The sequence below is a fragment of the Gavialis gangeticus genome, unplaced genomic scaffold, assembly GCF_001723915.1.
Source record: "Gavialis gangeticus isolate Ggan-Ray unplaced genomic scaffold, GavGan_comp1, whole genome shotgun sequence".
Lineage (NCBI taxonomy): Eukaryota > Metazoa > Chordata > Crocodylia > Gavialidae > Gavialis > Gavialis gangeticus.
The window spans coordinates 22,875,082-22,891,465 of record NW_017729014.1 but is presented as its reverse complement, the minus strand read 5'-3'; the positions used below and the strand labels follow the sequence as shown (position 1 = coordinate 22,891,465).

Here is a 16,384-nt window from a genome sequence, read left to right as displayed (position 1 = left end):
GCAGCGCGGCGCGTCTGGGGCGTGGGCTCCCCGGGACCCTTCGGGCCGACATCTGCTGCGGGGGCGGGGGCTGCCTCGGCTCCAGCTGGAAGAGATTTCCTCCCTGTGCCGGCGGTTGGGCCGGGACGTGCCGGCCGCAGGTGGGCTCCTGGCTCTGCTCGCGTGTCCTCGCTAACCCCGTTCTCTCCTTCTCTGTCTTTCTCCTTCGCTCTCCCTTCCCCTCTAAGCAAAGGGAAACCTACTTTGCCCGGATGCGCCGTGCGCACAAGGTACCGAGCACGCTGTGTGCCGTGGTGTGATGCGCGTGAGCCGGGGCGGGACAGGGCATTGCGATCTCTCGCCCGCGCCCGGGGCACGCGACCGTGGGAGCCCTGCTCTGACCAGGCTGGTCTCGCGATGCTCACGTGGGACTCGGGGTGGCCCCGGTGTCACAGAGAGGAGAGGCGCATCCAGCTGTGCCCGAGGTGGGGAGACGGGGCCGAGCCCCATCGCCTGGCGCCAGCCCGCCCGTAATACAGGAGGGCTGCGGTGTCCGTGCCTGGCCTCGTGGTCACAATCGCCTCGGACAGCATTGCGGCTGCACGTCTCGCAGCAGAGGGTGCAGCTCGGAAAAGACCCCCGTCCCCCCGGAGCCGTGCCAGGGGGCCCTGAGCATGTTCCCTTGTGTGGCAGCCCCCGGGTCATGCCAGGGGAGTTGTTATCCCCACGGCCGAGTCACAGCCCTCTCGTGCCGCCCCCAGAACAGCACGTCCCTCACGGAGGAAGAACTGAGGAAGGCCGTGGCCGCGGGCAGGATCCCGGGTGCTGTTGGTGGCAGCAGGGCCAGGCGTGCCGTGAAGGTACCAGGGCGCAGGGCTGGATTTGGCCTGGTGCTGGTGTGTCAGCACATGCCTGGGCTTATCCATGCCGGGGCAGTTCTGGCTTGGTGTAGTGCGTGGGGTCGATGCTGACCGGTGCCGGCGTGCAGACTTGGCACAGACTCTGCCTGGGCCCCTCCTGACATCACACGTGTGGGGCTGGGGGGTCCTCGCCTGGCTGGGCACGGGTCATCTCTGGGAACGGGGGCAGCATGGTGTGTGGCATGGGCACGCTGGCGTATGACGCCGATGCCGTGCCGTCCTGGCATGCGGTACGCGGGTGGGCATCTGTGGGGCTGGTGCCTCCTGCCCGGGCGTGGGGTTGGCACGGCAGCTTCCTGCGCTGCCCCTCGCCACGTCTCCCCTCTGCTCCCTCAGGCTGACGAAGCGCAGCGCCGACAGGATGCCGCCATCTGGGAGCTGCTGTCCAGCTTCGCCTCCCCACGCGGCACGCTCCCACCCCCTCCACATGCCCGCCCTCGCGCCCTCCTAGCTGCTCTGCCTCACCCCTCCTCTTCCTCGAGGGCTTCTTCATTCCCTTTAGCGGCTCTGCTCAGGTCTGGCCTGCAGGTACCGCTCCAGCTGTGGGCGCGACATTGCTGCTCCCCGCCGCCCGGCTCTCAGGGGACAGACCCCCTCCCCTGACTCCCCAGCCGTTCCCCCAGCCCTGCCCAGACCCCTCGTCTGGCTGCGGCACGCCCTCGGCATCCCCAGGCCTGGCTGCAGCACAGCATCGGTGCCTGGGCATCTTGGTTGGCGCCGGTGCCATCAGCCGCTCGCTCCCAACATCCCACCCGTGCCCTTCCCAGGAGACAGGCTCCTAGAGCCCCCCAGCTCCCCGTCCCCTGCCCGCGGGATCTGTGCTCCCCAACCTTGGATCGCCCGCACCTGCCCTCCTGCTTGTGGCTTTGACCTCCGGCCCTGCCCTGGCTGCTAAGCCCTCCCTTGCTGTCTTCTCTTGCCAAAGCCCCAGCGCAAAGGATCGCCCAGACCTCACTCCCTGGAGTCCGGCAACCTCCTGTCCCCGCGAGACCATGGGGCTGGCGATGCTGGCAAGGTACAGAGCCTTGGTCTGCCTGCTGGGTGCATGCCTGCAGAGCAGGGAGGCGGCAGAGACCTTTCGGGGGGTGCTGGGGAGGCTCTTTGGAGGACCTGAACCCTCCCACGGGGATGCTGGTGGCCCTGGGCTGTCCGGCCCCCCAGCTCCCGACCCTGACGGCCGCTGCTCCAGGGCCGTCTGTGCCCTGGGCTCAGAAAAGCAGGGCTTGCCTTCAAGGCTGCAGAGTGGATCTCTTCCTAAACCCACGCTCCTGGGCACAGGGGGTCAGGCCAGAGGCCAGGCAGCCCAGGTGCAGCACGGGCAGCCTGCCATCCACCTGAACGCATCGGCTCGGTCAGGGCAGCGGGTAAGCACAGATGCTGTGTAGAGGCCAAGCCAGGATCATAGCAAAGGCAGGCTGGTAGGGCCCTCGGGTCACCTCCCAGCCCAGACCATCCCAGTTTGGACCATCCCAGCCACGTACGTGAGTCCCCAGGCCTCGCCGGGCAATACATCGCAGGGCTCCAGCAGCCTCTTCCTAACATCTAACCCGAATTGTGGACGCAGACCAGTGGATCGTCCTCTTGCAGCAGCCCTGTTGGTCTTGGAAGGCTGTTCTCAGATCACCCTGGGCTTTCTCTTTAAATGAACTAAAAGTAAAGCCCACGATGCTGAGGAACGTGGAGGCTGTGGGTGCCAACCTCTTCATCCCCGTTGAGCTGGGAGTCACCTGGGGGGGTGACCCCCAGTATAAAAACTGAAGGAAGTGGAAGCAAGACCTTCCTTGAATAGAAGCAGGACTGCCGTAGTCCCCCTCCTCGACCCGTGGCAGGTTCTTGTGTTGCGTCAGGGGTGACGGTAGTTTTACGAAGAGGTGCGAGGATGAATCCAGAGACTAAACAGCTTTCATGTGAGATGTCTGCCTAAGATCCTGAAAATAAAGTGGGAAGACAAAATGCCAAGCCCAGAGGTGCTGCAGCGTGTAGGACTGACGCACTTAGGAGCCGCTGGCAGGAAGATGGGTCAGCTGTGCCGGCAGAATGGGAGCAGACCGTATCGCCAAGCATATTTCGTGCAGGGAGATTGAAGGCAGCCCCAGAAGTGGAGTTGCCCTCCATGGTGGTGCCACGACGTGGGCAAAAATGATGTGAAGTCTTTCACCATCAATGTAGGAAGAGCGCGCAGAATCCCGGCTGATCCGGAGGGAACATCTGGCACTGGCGGCAGCTCAACATAAACTGGTTTGGATGCAGGGGATGGGAGCCAAGCAAGAAAAGGAAGCGGCGAGCTGTAAACTTGGACTCCAGCTCAGACAACACCTGGATCTGAGACGTGTAACACACTGTGTCACACTCAAACTGGCCTTGTCAGCCACCAGTGGAGTCATCGGGCCTCTGACGAGGCCTCTCTCATGTATCCGGAGGACCGACGGCTGCCTCCAGATGATGGATGTGCCTGGGATGATTTGGAGCGGGACGGATAGAAGTTGCGCTAGATGGAGGTCCCTTCCAGCCTGACTGCTCTATGCTGCAAGGAAGCAGGGTGCAGGTCCGCAGGGTGCAGGACGGCTGGCACTGCGTGGCCGGTGGTCCCATATAAGCAGAGACCCTGCACGGGAGCATGCTGTGAGGTCCCCAGTGTCCCAGAGGGATGCATGCTTCTGGGGCTGGTGGCGGAGGGCCAAACGGAGCGGTCTGAGAGCATGTGAGCCTGCAGCAACCCAGCGCCCTTACTAACCCCCCAGCTGCCCGCCCCAGGGAGGGGGACCGGGGTTGCCTTGGCCCTGGGAGCTGAAGGAGCCATCTGGAGCGTGTCTGGTTTGCTGAAGTGCCTGGCTACATGCGCACCCGGCGTGGTCCTTGGTTTCCCCTCTGCCTGGAGCGGCTCAGAGGTTTCCTTTGCCGTCTGCCCACAAAGGGCCCCACAGGAGGAGAGGAGTTTCCCAGGCCATGGCTCACTCTCTAGAAATGCACCTGATGTCCTGTGAATCACCCTGGCCAGAGAGCTCCCTGAGCTGTGCCAGCTAGCACATCTCTCGTGGTCAGACTAAGCCTCCCCCGGTCGGGTTGACGTGGAGCGTCTGACCCAGGCGGCTCCATCTGGAGGCCCTCTCCCAAGGAGCAAGATGTGGTTCTCTCTGGATTTCCCAGTCAAGACTTCCTTGTCTTCTGGGCCTTGCCGGAGTCACTCACGGACATCCCCCTGCACGGGTTGGCATGATGCTGGGCCTTGCCGTGGTCATTCGTGGCCGTCCCCTGGCATGGATTGACGTGACTTGCTGTGGTCGCTCGTGGACGTCCCCCGCACGGGTTGGTGTGATGCTGGGCCTTGCCGTGGTCACTCACGGATGTCCTCCTGCACAAGTTAGCATGATGCTGGGCCCTGCTGTGGTCACTCAGACGGATGTCCCCCTGCACGGGTTGGCGTGACTTGCTGTGGTCACTCGTGGACATCCCCCTGCATGGGTTGGTGTGATGCTGTGACTTGCTGCGGTCACTCGCAGACGTGCCCCCGTGCGGGTTGGCGCGATGCTTAGCTTGTCACCAGCGAGGTGGGGCAGCTGTGGGCCAGGGACAAACCTGCCCACGGCTCTCACTGCTTCCTCCCTGGAGAAAGGCACCCCTCTTCCGCACGGATCACCGTGCCAGCCCGGGAGCGAGATGTCCGGGAGGTGCCCAGCTGGGCTGTCCTCGGGCGTGTGTCGAAGCCCCCGGGGCAGTGTCGCACGGCGTGCACCTCCCTGCTGGGCCGGCGCCGTGCGCATGTTGCTGGATGCTCTCCCACCAGCTCCCCAGGCTCGTCCACGGGTGGGGAGGGGGTGCTAAGCTCGGCTCCTTCCCCTTCTACCGGAGCGACCGAGTCTTCTCACCCCTTGGCTTTCTCTCCTTTTTGCCTCTCCTGTCTCAGTTCTCTCTCATCTACAAGGGTTTCTCTCTGCTCCCTGAAAGCATTTTCTACTGGCAGCTTCCCGAGCCCTTCCTGGGGGATAAGGTAACGGCCCTTGGTGCTGGGGGGGCGGGCTGGGTTGGGGCCGATCCCACGTCCTCTGGAGCAAGAGCATCAGGGTCTGGGCTCTGAGGCCTGGGATCTGCCTGTGCCCACCTGGGGGGCACGACGGCCTCCGTTTGGGGTCTCTGTGGTGGCAGAGTCCTGGATCTCTGGCTGGGCAGCCTCCCTGTCGTGCCCCCTCTCCATCCCAGCCCCTCTTGCATTTCCCCTCGTGGGCACGGATGCACTGAAGGAGCACGGGAATCCAGAGCCACGTGCAGCACAAAGCTGGCGGCCGGGTACTGGGCCAGCGGTGACAGGGCCCGGCACACCTGGCACGTCTCACAGTGCTTCCCGTCGGGTTGCAGGTTGGCTCCTATGGCGGACGGCTGCGCTACACCCTCTCCTACAGCTCCGGGGGCAGGGGCACCCCGCTGCCCGATGCCGATGTCCAGATCACGGTAAGCCGGGCTGGGTACTGAAGCCGGAGTTCTCCAAACTCCTTTGACACCAAGTGTCTCGATAGCCCGTGTGCCTGGACCGCTGCCGGAGCCATGGCCAGGGTCTCTGCTGTGACTGCTGGATGTCTCTAATCCCTGGGAAGGGCGTTGGAGGGAGGGGTGGAGGGGCTGGCACCCGGGATGCAGGGGGAACCTGGAGGGGAGGAGAGGGGAGCCTGGGGTCCCAGAGCAGGGGCCGGGCTCTGACTGGCCCCTTCTCCCGGGGTGTGCGCAGGGCAACGACATCACACTGGTGGCCTACCAGCCCGACCTGGCACCGCAGGACCAGAAGAGCTTTGAGATCGTCTTCCGGGAGGTAAGAGGCGAGCGCAGGGTGCAGCTTGGGGCTGGGTGCCCGTGGCTCTCGGCCTCCCCAGGACAGATCCCAGCGGGGCCCCTGGGTGCCTGGGATGGGCTCACGGCTCCCCGTGCAGACCCTGTGCAGGGAGGGGGGTTATGCCCCCTGCTTCCAGGGGCTCCTGCAGTCCGGGCAGGCACGGCACGACTCCCCACTGCCCTGTGGAGATCCCCAGTCCAGCCAGTCCCCAGCTTGCAGCCAGCATGAACCTGCCCCTCTCCCCACAGCAATACTGGAAGCGGCCCGACGGGCAGCCGGCCACGCGGGAGCACCTCATGATGGTGCTGGCCGACCTGGACGAAATCCTCATCCGCGCCACCTACTCCACGGACATGGTGTCGGCCAGCCTCTCCGGCGTCAGCATGGAGACCGCCGTGCCCACCTACACCGCCCTGCCGCGGGCACCAGAGGTGGAGGAGTGCCGCTGCCCGCCGGGGTACCAGGGCCTCTCCTGCCAGGTGAGACGGGGCCCCTCAGGGCCCACCACTGGGCGCGTCTACGTGTTCATTAATGCCCTTTTGCTACTGTGCATTAAATGTAGTACCTCTAAGGTGAGGCACTAAATAAATGCACATTAGGCTGCCTTAATGCACAGTAGTGGAAGTGCACGCTTTTTTAGTGACGCTGAATGTGCAGTAGCCTATTTTTACTGCACATTAGTATGTTAGCACGTTTTTTGACATGCCGCTTTAATGCGCAGTAAAATAAGCTGCTGTACATTAGGCGCGTGTCTAGACGCGCTCCCCTTGCTGGCAGCGCGAGGGGCTGATGCCATGTCTGTCCCTCACAGGACTGTGCCCCCGGTTACACCCGGACGGGAGCCGGCCTATACCTGGGGCACTGCGAGCTGTGCGAGTGCAACGGCCACTCCGACTCCTGCCACCCCGAGACCGGAGCCTGCTCGGTAAGTCACCCTGCGGCCTCGGGCCCCGAGGCCAGGGCTGAGAGCGGACACTGCCTGCCCCCTTGCTTCTCAAGGCACTGTCTTTGGGGCCTGACCCTCCTCTCTGCCCACTGATGCTGGAGGAGGGTCCCCCTCCCCGTGTCCGGGGTGAGGCACGTGTCCTGTGCCATGGCACGCTGCTCCCACGTGTGGCCCGTGGCTAGCCCCGTGTGCCCTCTCTGCAGAGCTGCCTGCACAGCACGGCTGGGGAGTTCTGCGACCAGTGCGCCCCCGGCTTCTACGGCGACGCCACGGCCGGCACCCCCGAGGACTGCCAGCCCTGCGCCTGCCCGCTGCCCGACCCCGAGAACCAGTAGGTATCCGGCTGCTCAGAGGAGACCCCGTGGTGCGCGTGGGGCTAGTGGGGACGGGGCTCGTGCCCCTGAGCCCCAGGGCAGCGCAGGCAGAAGGCCTCTCAGTCCTCCGACACCCACTGGCTTCCCCTGTGCCAGCCCACCCCGGTGCCATGGGGAAGGTTTTTCAAGCAGCTGCAGGGGTTAGGAATCGGTGGTCCTGCCTCCAGCTGCTTTTCCCGAGCGCAGGAAGTGCCCGGGGTCCCGAGAAACGGGCTCTGTCGGCGTGCCCCTGCCCCCGTGCCGGCACTCGGAGGCCCCGTGGAGCTCCCGTTCTGCACAGCTCGGGGCAGAGCCAGTGCTGGGACGTGCTGGAGGCTTCCCCACTCGGGGGGCTGGGGGCCAGGTCGCCTCTACACCCTGCTGGGGGAGCTCAGCGGGCCCAGAGTTCCCGGTGCCCTGGGGTGGGCGCGAGCGAGCCCGGGCGGTGTTTCCGTCCAGCGCTCACGTCTCTCTGCCCGGCAGGTTCTCGCGGACGTGCGAGAGCCTGGGGGCCGGGGGCTACCGCTGCACGGCCTGTGAGCCCGGCTACACCGGCCAGTACTGCGAGCAGTAAGTGCCTCCCTTGGCTCCCTCCCCCGGCCTGGCAGCCCCCAGGGGACATGGGCACATGCTCCCTGGAGAAATCACGGCTCGCTGGGGCTCTTTTCCGTGTCCTGCCCTCACCCGTGCTTTGCTCCCCAATAGGTGCGCGCCAGGCTACGTGGGGAACCCCAATGTGCGCGGGCAGAAGTGCCTGCCTGTGGGTAAGTGCATGCCGCTGAGCTGGCACCGTGGGCTACCTCAGGCCCCAGCCAGGAGCCACGAGTGAGGCTAGAAGGAGGCCAGGAGGGAGGTCCAGGCCCCTGCCGCCCTCCTGCCCTGCCTGGGGACGAGAGGGCAGCCCCACCAGGGACAGCGGTGGGCTCCGGCCCCTCGCACCCAGGAGGGCAGCCGGGCAGGTGGACTCGGGCGTGGCGGTGCTCTCCCACAGCAATGCCCCCCTCTCTCCCCACAGCCCGAGCCCCTCTCGTGGTCCGCGTCCACCCCACCAAGACCACGGTAGCACAAGGCAGCGAGGTGATCCTGCGCTGCCAGGCCAGCGGGAACCCACCCTACAACTACCACTGGTCTCGTGAGGACGGGCAACCCCTTCCCAGCTCCACCCAGAGCAGGCGGCAAGGTAATGGCTCAACACAGGCGGCACGACGGTCCCGTGGGGCTCCACGGCCCCCGCGCATCCTGCTTCCAGCACCTGGCAGCTGCTCTGGGGCGGGGGCTGCCGGCGGCTTGTACCAGCGTCGCCCGCAGTGCCAGTCTCTGGGGCTGAGTGCGGATGGACCCGTTCACCTCCCTCCCCACTGGCCTGGGGACATGCTGGCCCGGTGCTGCTGGGAAGGGGCATGTAGCAGCCGCGGGGTTTGGCAAGGCCAGGAGCACCCAGCTGCAGCTTCCTACTGCGTCACCTGCGCCACAGCAGCCCCGGGCACCCGGTCCTTCCCTGGGGGGGCCTCAGGGGTCCCTCTCCAGGCCCTGACCCAGGCTGAGCCAGCCTGACGTGACCCAGGGCCATGCCCTTCATCCTCTTCCCAGGCGAGGAGCTCCACTTCCCCAGCATCCAGCCCTCCGAGGCCGGCGTCTACCTCTGCACCTGCCGCAACTCGCAGCACAGCAACACCAGCCGGGCAGAGGTCGTTGTCACGGGTAAGCAGTCCGGGACCCGTCAGAGCATGAGGACAGGTCGCAGCGCCAAGAATGGGCCAGTGCCCAGGACTCAGGCTGGCAGTGCCCCCCTCCTACCCTGGCACACAGGGAGGAGCATCTGGGAGGGTCCCTGGAGCAGGACGGAGGGTCTCCAAAGACGGAAGGAGCCGGTGGAGAGCAGTGACGGTGTTAGAGTCAAGCCCCATCCCCTTCACCCACCCTTCGGGTCCTGAGCCATGAGACGGGCTCCGGTGGGCATGGTCCAGAGAGCAGGCAGGGAAAAACCAAGCAGAAAGCTTTAATGTGTCCTTGTCCCCCCCCCAAGAGGCCCCGAGCAAACCCATCACTGTGACCGTGGAGGAGAAGAGGGTCCAAAGGGTGAAGCCTGGAGCCGACGTCACCTTCATCTGCACGGCCAAGAGCAAGGTGAGGGCTGGGCCACACTGCGGGAGCACGGGGTTGCGGTGCAATGCGAGGGGGTGACAGGGGGCCAAGTCTAGGATGGCATTAGCTGCCATCCTGAGGGTCCCCAGCTGCAAGCAGGGCCCAGGAGAGCAGTCCCCCATGGCTGGGCATTGCCAGCTCCTCCGTGCCTTGGTGTGGGCTCACTACCCTGACTCACCGGCTGCACGTGTGGGTGCCCGTCAGAGGAAGGCGCCCTGGCGTGCTGGCGATGGGCCACCCGAGGGTGGGGTAGGCACGGCTGATCCCCCTCGCTGCGGTGCCTCTGCAGTCCCCGGCCTACACGCTGGTGTGGACACGCCAGAACAACGGCAAGCTGCCCAGCCGTGCCATGGACTTCAACGGCATCCTCACCATCCGCAACGTGCAGCCCGAGGACGCCGGCATCTACGTCTGCACCGGCTCCAACATGCTCGACATGGATGAGGGCACGGCCACCCTCTACGTGCAAGGTGTGTGCGGCGTCCATGGCCCCGGGCCCTCCGGGCACACGTGCCCTTGGGCACCACGGGGAGCTGGCTCTTGGGGTCCTGCTTCTGCCAGAGGGGTGCCCTTTTCTACACAGGAGACGTTGGAAGGCAGAAAAAGCTCTGCCGCTCACATCCTGAAATCCCTGCTCCCTTCCAGCTCCAGCCAGCCTCCCCTCTACCCTGCAGTAGCATAGGAGCCATGCCCCTAATGTTTGGTCTGGTACCCAGGATGGGCAGGACATGACGTGCCAGCTCTGCCCTTGCTGGCTTGGCTTGTAACAGGAAAGCTGCAGGGCTGGCCGGGTCTGGGGGTGCCGTGTGGAGGAGGCAGCGGTCAGGGAGCTGCTCCTCGTGCCTCCTGAGACCCCCCTCTCCGTCCAGACAAGTCAAACCAGGCGGTGTTAGGCAGGGATGAGGTCTGACAAGGGTCCCGGACAAGTGCCCTTGGCAGTCATGGCAGAGGGGCAGGGACTCAGCGGAGCTGGCTTCGACTGCTGGCTCTGCCACAGGCTGCGGGTAGCCGTGGTCAAGTTGCTCCCCCGCGGTGCCTCCACTTCCCCATCAGGAGAACACTTCTTCCCACCCTCCGTGCGCTCAGCAGTGCTTGTAAGCAGCCCAGGCCACGCAGGACAGTCCACGCTCAAACTCAGTCACCTCTCTGCTCCCCGAGCTGCTTTGCGAGAAAGGCACAAAAGGGGCGATGCCTTTGTCCTTTCTCGTGGCCCCGTGGTGGACGTGGATGCACGAGTCCTCCAGCTTCTCCCACCACAACACCTGGGCCCGGGCACCGGCTGCCTCAGCCAGGCACGCGGGTGGAGCAGAGGGGCTGGGTTGCAGCTGGCGGTCTCGAGCCCCCTCCTCGCTAGCAGGCAGGCAGGGAAGGCAGCCTCAGAGCAGGGAGGCACGGGGCCCGGGTGGAGGCCGAAGGCGGCGCCCACGCGGCCTGCCATTGAACACGACGACTTGTTCGCAGCCCCTTCTAAGACCCAGATGTTTTTTGGACCCGTCGAAGTTGTGGAAGGCCACAGACCCTGTAAGTTGGCATGCTGTGTGCCAGTCTCCATCACCACTGCATGCATGCCAGCCCCGGCCCGGAGCACTCTCACGGTCTCGCTCTTGCTCTCGGGTGCCTTCCAGCATGGCAGGGGGGCATCGCTGCTCTCGCCCCGCCAGGACAGCACTGGAGGGCCTGAGCCCCTGGGCAGGGAGCAGGTGGGAGCGCTGAGATGTCCTGGGCTCTGACCACTGGCACGGTCCTGCCCGGTGCTCTGAGCGGTGTCTTTGCTCTGTGTCTCTGCGTGCCATGTGGAAGCGATGCTGTGTCCTGTCCTTGCCCCTTGCCCTGTCTCTGGTGGGGTTCATTCCTGCCCCCTGCCAGCCCCCCAGAGCAGTGGCTTCTCACCAGCCACGGGGTCTGAGACCCTCCCTGCACCTCCTTCCCACCGGGCTCTGCCACGGGACAGAGAGCCGTCGGGGTGTGGACTGTACCCCCGATCCTTCACCTGACAGCCACAGCCCTACAGATCATGTGCAGTAGCTGCTCCTCTCCATCTCACCCGCTTCTAGCAGGAGGGATCCCCACAGGGCAAGCATGCCCACCCCATGGCTGTCGGGGCTGGGGCTAGCCCCATCGAGGGAGGGGTCATTGCCAGCACCCTGGTCTTCCTGCTGTAGCAGCCATCACCGTGCATGATTGTGTATGCATGTCCGTGTGCCCCTTCCTGGGGCATGGGCGATATACGGGGACGTGGCCACACTCACGTCCACCCCAGGAGCAGCCAGGGCAGCGCGGAGTGGGTATTTATGTGGGTCCCAAACATTTCTCTGCCCGCTGGAGGGCTCTGGCCTTGCTTCTCACCCCAGCCGGGGCCAGGCCCATCTCTTCCATCTGGGAGCGGGAAGGCGGCTAGTGGCATCCCGCGTCCCTATCCTGGGAGGGCCGTGACGCTGTGGAGCAGCGCCTGGAGCTGCCCTCTCCCATCCCCGCTCCAAACCCCACTCGTGGGGATCCCTCCCACCCAAACAGGGGTCGTCCCCGTGCCTGCCCAGGGCTCTTGGACCAGGCAGGGGGTCCTGCTGCCTTCAGGGGCTCCTTGGCCACCAGCCCCGGGCGAGGAGCATCTCTGGTGAACGGGGTCTGAGGTTCCCCTGCCCTCCCTGCAGTGGGGCCGGGACCCCGCTGCTCCAAGGCTCGGGGCCCATTTGGCTCTGGAGGGAAGTCGCTGCTCCAGAGGGCACCTCCTGACCCTGCTGCCCCATGGCCTGACCTAACCGCTCTCCATCCCGCCCTAGCCACGCATGCCAGCGCGCCCACGGCCACCATCGAGCCGGCACAGCTCACCGTGCAGCCGGGCCAGCCGGCCGAGTTTCGCTGCGTGGCGACCGGGAGCCCCCCGCCCACCCTGGAGTGGATCGGTACGTGGCCGGTGCCCGTTGGGAGGGATGGGGGGGGCCGGGGGGCGCCTTCCCAGTCCGTCCCGGTCCCTCCGGCTCCTCGGAGACCCTAGGGGTGGCACAGTGCCCGTGGCAGCGAGGCCTCCTGACCGCGGCGCTGTCCCTCCCTCCTGCAGGCGGGCAGAACGGGGTCCTGTCCCCCCGAGCCGTGGTGCGGGGCGGGGTGCTGCGCTTCCTGGCCGTGGAGCCCTCCGACGAGTCGCACTATCTGTGCCGCGTGCGCAACAGCGCCGGGCAGCACGTGGCCCGTGCCATCCTCCAAGTGCACAGTACGTCCCGGGCCGGCAGTGGGGGCAAGGTGGGGGTGGGCCAAGCCTGGTGCTGGAGGCACCACCCGACCGTAGAAGCCGGAGCCGGATCCCAGGAGCATGCCCTTGGGATGAGCATCTAGCAGAGCCCATGGCTCGGTCTGAAATGATGCTTGATCGCCTACAACAGGCCCCTGGTTTTGCAGGGGAGCAGAAACGGGTCTTCCTGCAGGGAAGGGGGCTGGCTCTTGGACAGTCTTGGGGGGAGCAGAGGAGCTGTGAGCCCTGCCAGGGGGGCCAGGGCTGGAGCGAGGCCTCTCAGCCAGGGCCCCTCACCTCCTGTCCCGCTTTGCGCCCCGTGTCGGGGCCTGGGCTGAGCGGGACCTCGGCTCTGACCCGCCGGCCGCGGCTTTGGCAGGTGCCAGCGTCCCGCAGGTGCAGGTGAGCCCGGAGCGGACGGAGGTGCAGGAGGGCAGCACTGTGCGACTCTACTGCAGGGCTGCCGGCTCCCCCACCGCCACCATCTCCTGGGAGAAGCAAGGGGGTAGCCTGCCACCCCGGGTAAGGCGCCGGGGTCTCCGTGCTGGGGCAATTGCGCGGGGGGGGGGCAGCCATAGACGGGGTGGGTGTGGGAGAGGGGCTGGAAGTGCTGTGGAGCCCCAGAGCTGCCTCTCCAAGAGCCCGTGGGTGCTGCCCTGGGACTAAGCAGGCTGACCTGGAGTAAAATCCAGGATAACGTTCCTCTTTCACAAGCAGGGGACACAGTTGGTACCTCCAAGCCTGGCTAATAGGGGCAGGGAGCTAGTTTCCCTTAAGCCAGTAGTTCCTCCCCGTGAAGCTGTGCATGCACATAATATCTGACTCCATCCCAGGGAAGGCTCGGGACAGCTACAGCAAGAGGACAGAACAGCTTGTAGGTGCTGCGTGTCCCGTGGCCGGTGCCCTGCAGGAAGGGGGCATGCCCATGCTCCGCTTTCGCCTGTGCCGTCGCTGGCTGGAGTCCCAAGGCCTTGGCCAGGCGCGAGCTGGGGAGACCCCAGAGATGCATTCGGTCTGGACAGCTGTGGGGTTTGGGGGTATCAGGCCCAGGGGATGCCCTGAGAGCAGGGTCCCCAGGCCCAGGCTGGTGCCCTGACGGACACCTGTGGAAAGGGTCAGCTCAGCCCTTGCCAATCCAGAGCCCACATGCCCCTGCGCATGGGCAGGCACCAGCGGTGTTCAGGGGTCCCTCCACCAGGACCTGGGCCCAGCTGGGCAGGGCCTTCTCCCTGCGCTGGGGCCGCTGCGCTGGCACAGCCCAGGCTGGTTTGGTTCTCAGTCCGGGAGTGAGAGACCAGTGCGGTGCCCCGGGTGTCTTTTCCCCGGCCCGCGATCCCTAGCACACATCCCCCGTGGGAACGTACAGGGGTATGCATGCACACGAACAGGCGCGCACGCACGAACACTGCCGTGCACGCACATGCACGATCGCTGTCCCTTTCTCTCTCTGACTGCTGTCCCTCTCGGTCCGTCTCTTCCTTCCCACACTCCTCCTCTCCTCTCCTCTCCTCTCCTCTCCTCTCCTGTCTCTCCGCCGGCCTCTCTCTGCTGCCAGGCTCTCTCTGCCTACGATTTCCTCCACTTCAAAAGCTCCAGCCTGGAGGAAATCTACCAGCGGATCCTGGAGCTCCGGCAGGTAGCTCGCGTGCCCTACCTGCTGCCTCGCCTGGCTGGGCTGGCACGGCAGCCCTGCTCCCTCCTGCTGTCTCTGTCTGGTGTCTCCATCCTGCTCAGCTCCGGGGCTGTGCGGGTCACGGTGTAGCCCCGTGCTGGGAGATCTGGGGGTGCAGCCGAGCTCTAGGATACAGCACAGGGCTCCCTAGCCAGGATCTCGCGGGCACAGCCCTGGGCGCGTGCCGGCCCTCTCTGGGTGACCCCATCCAAATCTGTGCAACCCAGGTCCCAGGGGACCAGGCTGGGGTGCACGGCCTCTCTTCCCGGAGACTCTCAGCTCGCACAGACCGGTCAGTAGTCACCAAGGCGGCAGCCCCAGCTCTCCTTCCTTCTCCTTCGTGGTGTCCCATGCCCCTGTGTTGATGGCACCCCGCAGTGCCCCCCGCTTACTGCGTGTCTGCGTGTGGCCCTGGGACCTCTGACCCTCACGGCCCTTTCCTGTGTCCGCAGTCACGCTCGGAGAGGACCGACATCGCCACCCTGGTCATCCCCTCCATCACGGTCGCTGACGGCGGCGTGTACCTGTGTGTCGGGACCAGTGCGGCCGGCGTGGCCCGGGCCAGGATCGAGGTGGTCGTACGAGGTAAGGGGTGCAAGGAGGCCTTCCTTGCTAGCAGCCAGGCGGGTGCCCCCTGCAAGACACCCCGCACTGTGCCGTGTTGCCCCCTCCAGACCCTGCCTAAATGGGGCTGTAGCAAGGCCTTGCCCCTGTCAGTGCCTGTGGCATTAACCACCGTTCCCCCTATGCCTGAGCATCCTTGGCCATGGCTGGTCCCCCTGCTCTGTCAGAGCACGGGGTGCCCAGATGTTTCCTGTCCCGGCTCCCCGAGCCATGCTGACCTCAGTGCTGGATCGAGCGAAGCCCAAAAGTACCCATACAGCGGCTTTGCGGTGCCTCCGGATGGGTCTGCTGAGACCCAAGTCATTGGCTTTGGGGGCCCTGATGGGTTGAGCGCAGCCCGGTCTGTAGGGGCTGCATACACACGTTCAGCAGGCGATCTGGGCATCTGCCCCTGCACGAGTAAAACCCAGCGGCATGAGAGGCACGTCCAGTCCGGCCGCGCCTCGGACAGATGTCAGGGTCTGAATGTGCAGGCCAGGCTGCTCCGGTCGTCAGCGTGCCACACGCCAGCATGTGACCATGCTCCTCGGGGGCTGTCGGAGCGGCAGGGCACGCTGCACGCTGAGAAGACCCCTTGCTACAAAGCCACAAGCTCTCTGGGGCAGTGACTGTGCTGGTTTGCACCCAGTCCCAGAGCCACGCTGTGCCATGCCCCTCTCTCTCGGCCCTTCCAGCCTCAGCGGCTGTGCCCCCCCTCCGCATCGAGGCATCGGCATCGCCGTCGTCCGTGGTCGTAGGACAGACCTTGGATCTGGACTGCGTCGTGGCTGGGCACTCGCAAGGCACGGTCCTCTGGTACAAGCGGGGAGGCGCCCTCCCAGCCAGGCACCAGGTACGGAGGCCCACAGGGCCGCGGGGATGTCGGGGAGCCAGCCCAGGGCACCGGGGGGGTTGCCTTGGGGGCTCTAGTTCCCCAGGCTGCCCAGGGGAGGGTGAGGAGGCCACGTCCATCCCTGCAGGCCAGAGGGATCCTGCTGGTCAGCGGATGCCAGGTAGACGTCTCCGGCCATGCAGCACAGGGGCCCAGTGGGCCTGTGGGGACCCATCCCGTTTCTCCCCATCCCTCACGATCTCTCTCTCCCGGCTCACGGCCCCCAACAGGTCTTCGGCTCCCGCCTGCACATCCCCCAGATCTCGGCGGCTGACTCGGGCGAATACGTCTGCCGCGTCAGCAACGGCGCTGGGCCCAAGGAGGCCTCCGTCATCGTCACGGTGCAAGGCGCTGGAGCCGTGCAGGGGGGTAAGCAGGAGCTCGGGACACCCCAGGGGGGGACATGCTTGCAAGGAACAAGGCTGGCCCCGAGGAGCTGGGGAGCAGCTTTCCCCTCCACAGCCTGTGCCAGCCACGAGCCAGCCCCGCTGGCGCTGCCCTCGGGGCAAGGCATCGCTGCTGCTTTGCGAACGCCCCGAGAGGCCCCTCCACGCACTGGGCTCGTCGGGGTGGGCGTGCGCTGAGCCATGACACGTCCCTCGGCCCTTCCAGCTTCTTCCGTGAGCATTGAGTCTTCGTCGCCTGCCGTGGTGGAGGGACAGACCCTGGACCTGAACTGCCTCGTGCCAGGCCAGTCGCACCCCAGCGTCACGTGGCACAGGCGCGGGGGCTCTCTGCCCGCCCGACACCAGGTACGCGGGACGCAGCCGTGGCCCGGGAGGAGCGGGGTGACATTCCAGCACTCGGCTCCCCTGACCCTGGG

The 16,384-nt window shown here is 65.9% G+C and overlaps 1 protein-coding gene across 1 annotated transcript in view; it reads left to right on the top strand.

Annotated features, from left to right (window-relative positions):
• HSPG2 (heparan sulfate proteoglycan 2) overlaps positions 1 to 16,384 on the top strand; it is a gene marked incomplete at its 5' end in the record, with an annotated part of 66,398 nt that overhangs the window by 19,719 nt on the left and 30,295 nt on the right. Inside the window, 19 exons of the mRNA XM_019512014.1 lie at positions 5,253 to 5,345; positions 5,620 to 5,700; positions 5,970 to 6,200; positions 6,533 to 6,646; positions 6,871 to 6,998; positions 7,504 to 7,590; positions 7,726 to 7,784; positions 8,036 to 8,200; positions 8,611 to 8,721; positions 9,047 to 9,147; positions 9,455 to 9,635; positions 10,627 to 10,686; positions 11,946 to 12,068; positions 12,224 to 12,376; positions 12,774 to 12,916; positions 14,519 to 14,651; positions 15,365 to 15,522; positions 15,792 to 15,930; positions 16,174 to 16,313. Of these exons, the coding sequence (XP_019367559.1) occupies positions 5,253 to 5,345; positions 5,620 to 5,700; positions 5,970 to 6,200; positions 6,533 to 6,646; positions 6,871 to 6,998; positions 7,504 to 7,590; positions 7,726 to 7,784; positions 8,036 to 8,200; positions 8,611 to 8,721; positions 9,047 to 9,147; positions 9,455 to 9,635; positions 10,627 to 10,686; positions 11,946 to 12,068; positions 12,224 to 12,376; positions 12,774 to 12,916; positions 14,519 to 14,651; positions 15,365 to 15,522; positions 15,792 to 15,930; positions 16,174 to 16,313 (2,400 nt within the window). The remainder of the gene's footprint in view (positions 1 to 5,252; positions 5,346 to 5,619; positions 5,701 to 5,969; positions 6,201 to 6,532; positions 6,647 to 6,870; positions 6,999 to 7,503; positions 7,591 to 7,725; positions 7,785 to 8,035; positions 8,201 to 8,610; positions 8,722 to 9,046; positions 9,148 to 9,454; positions 9,636 to 10,626; positions 10,687 to 11,945; positions 12,069 to 12,223; positions 12,377 to 12,773; positions 12,917 to 14,518; positions 14,652 to 15,364; positions 15,523 to 15,791; positions 15,931 to 16,173; positions 16,314 to 16,384) is intronic.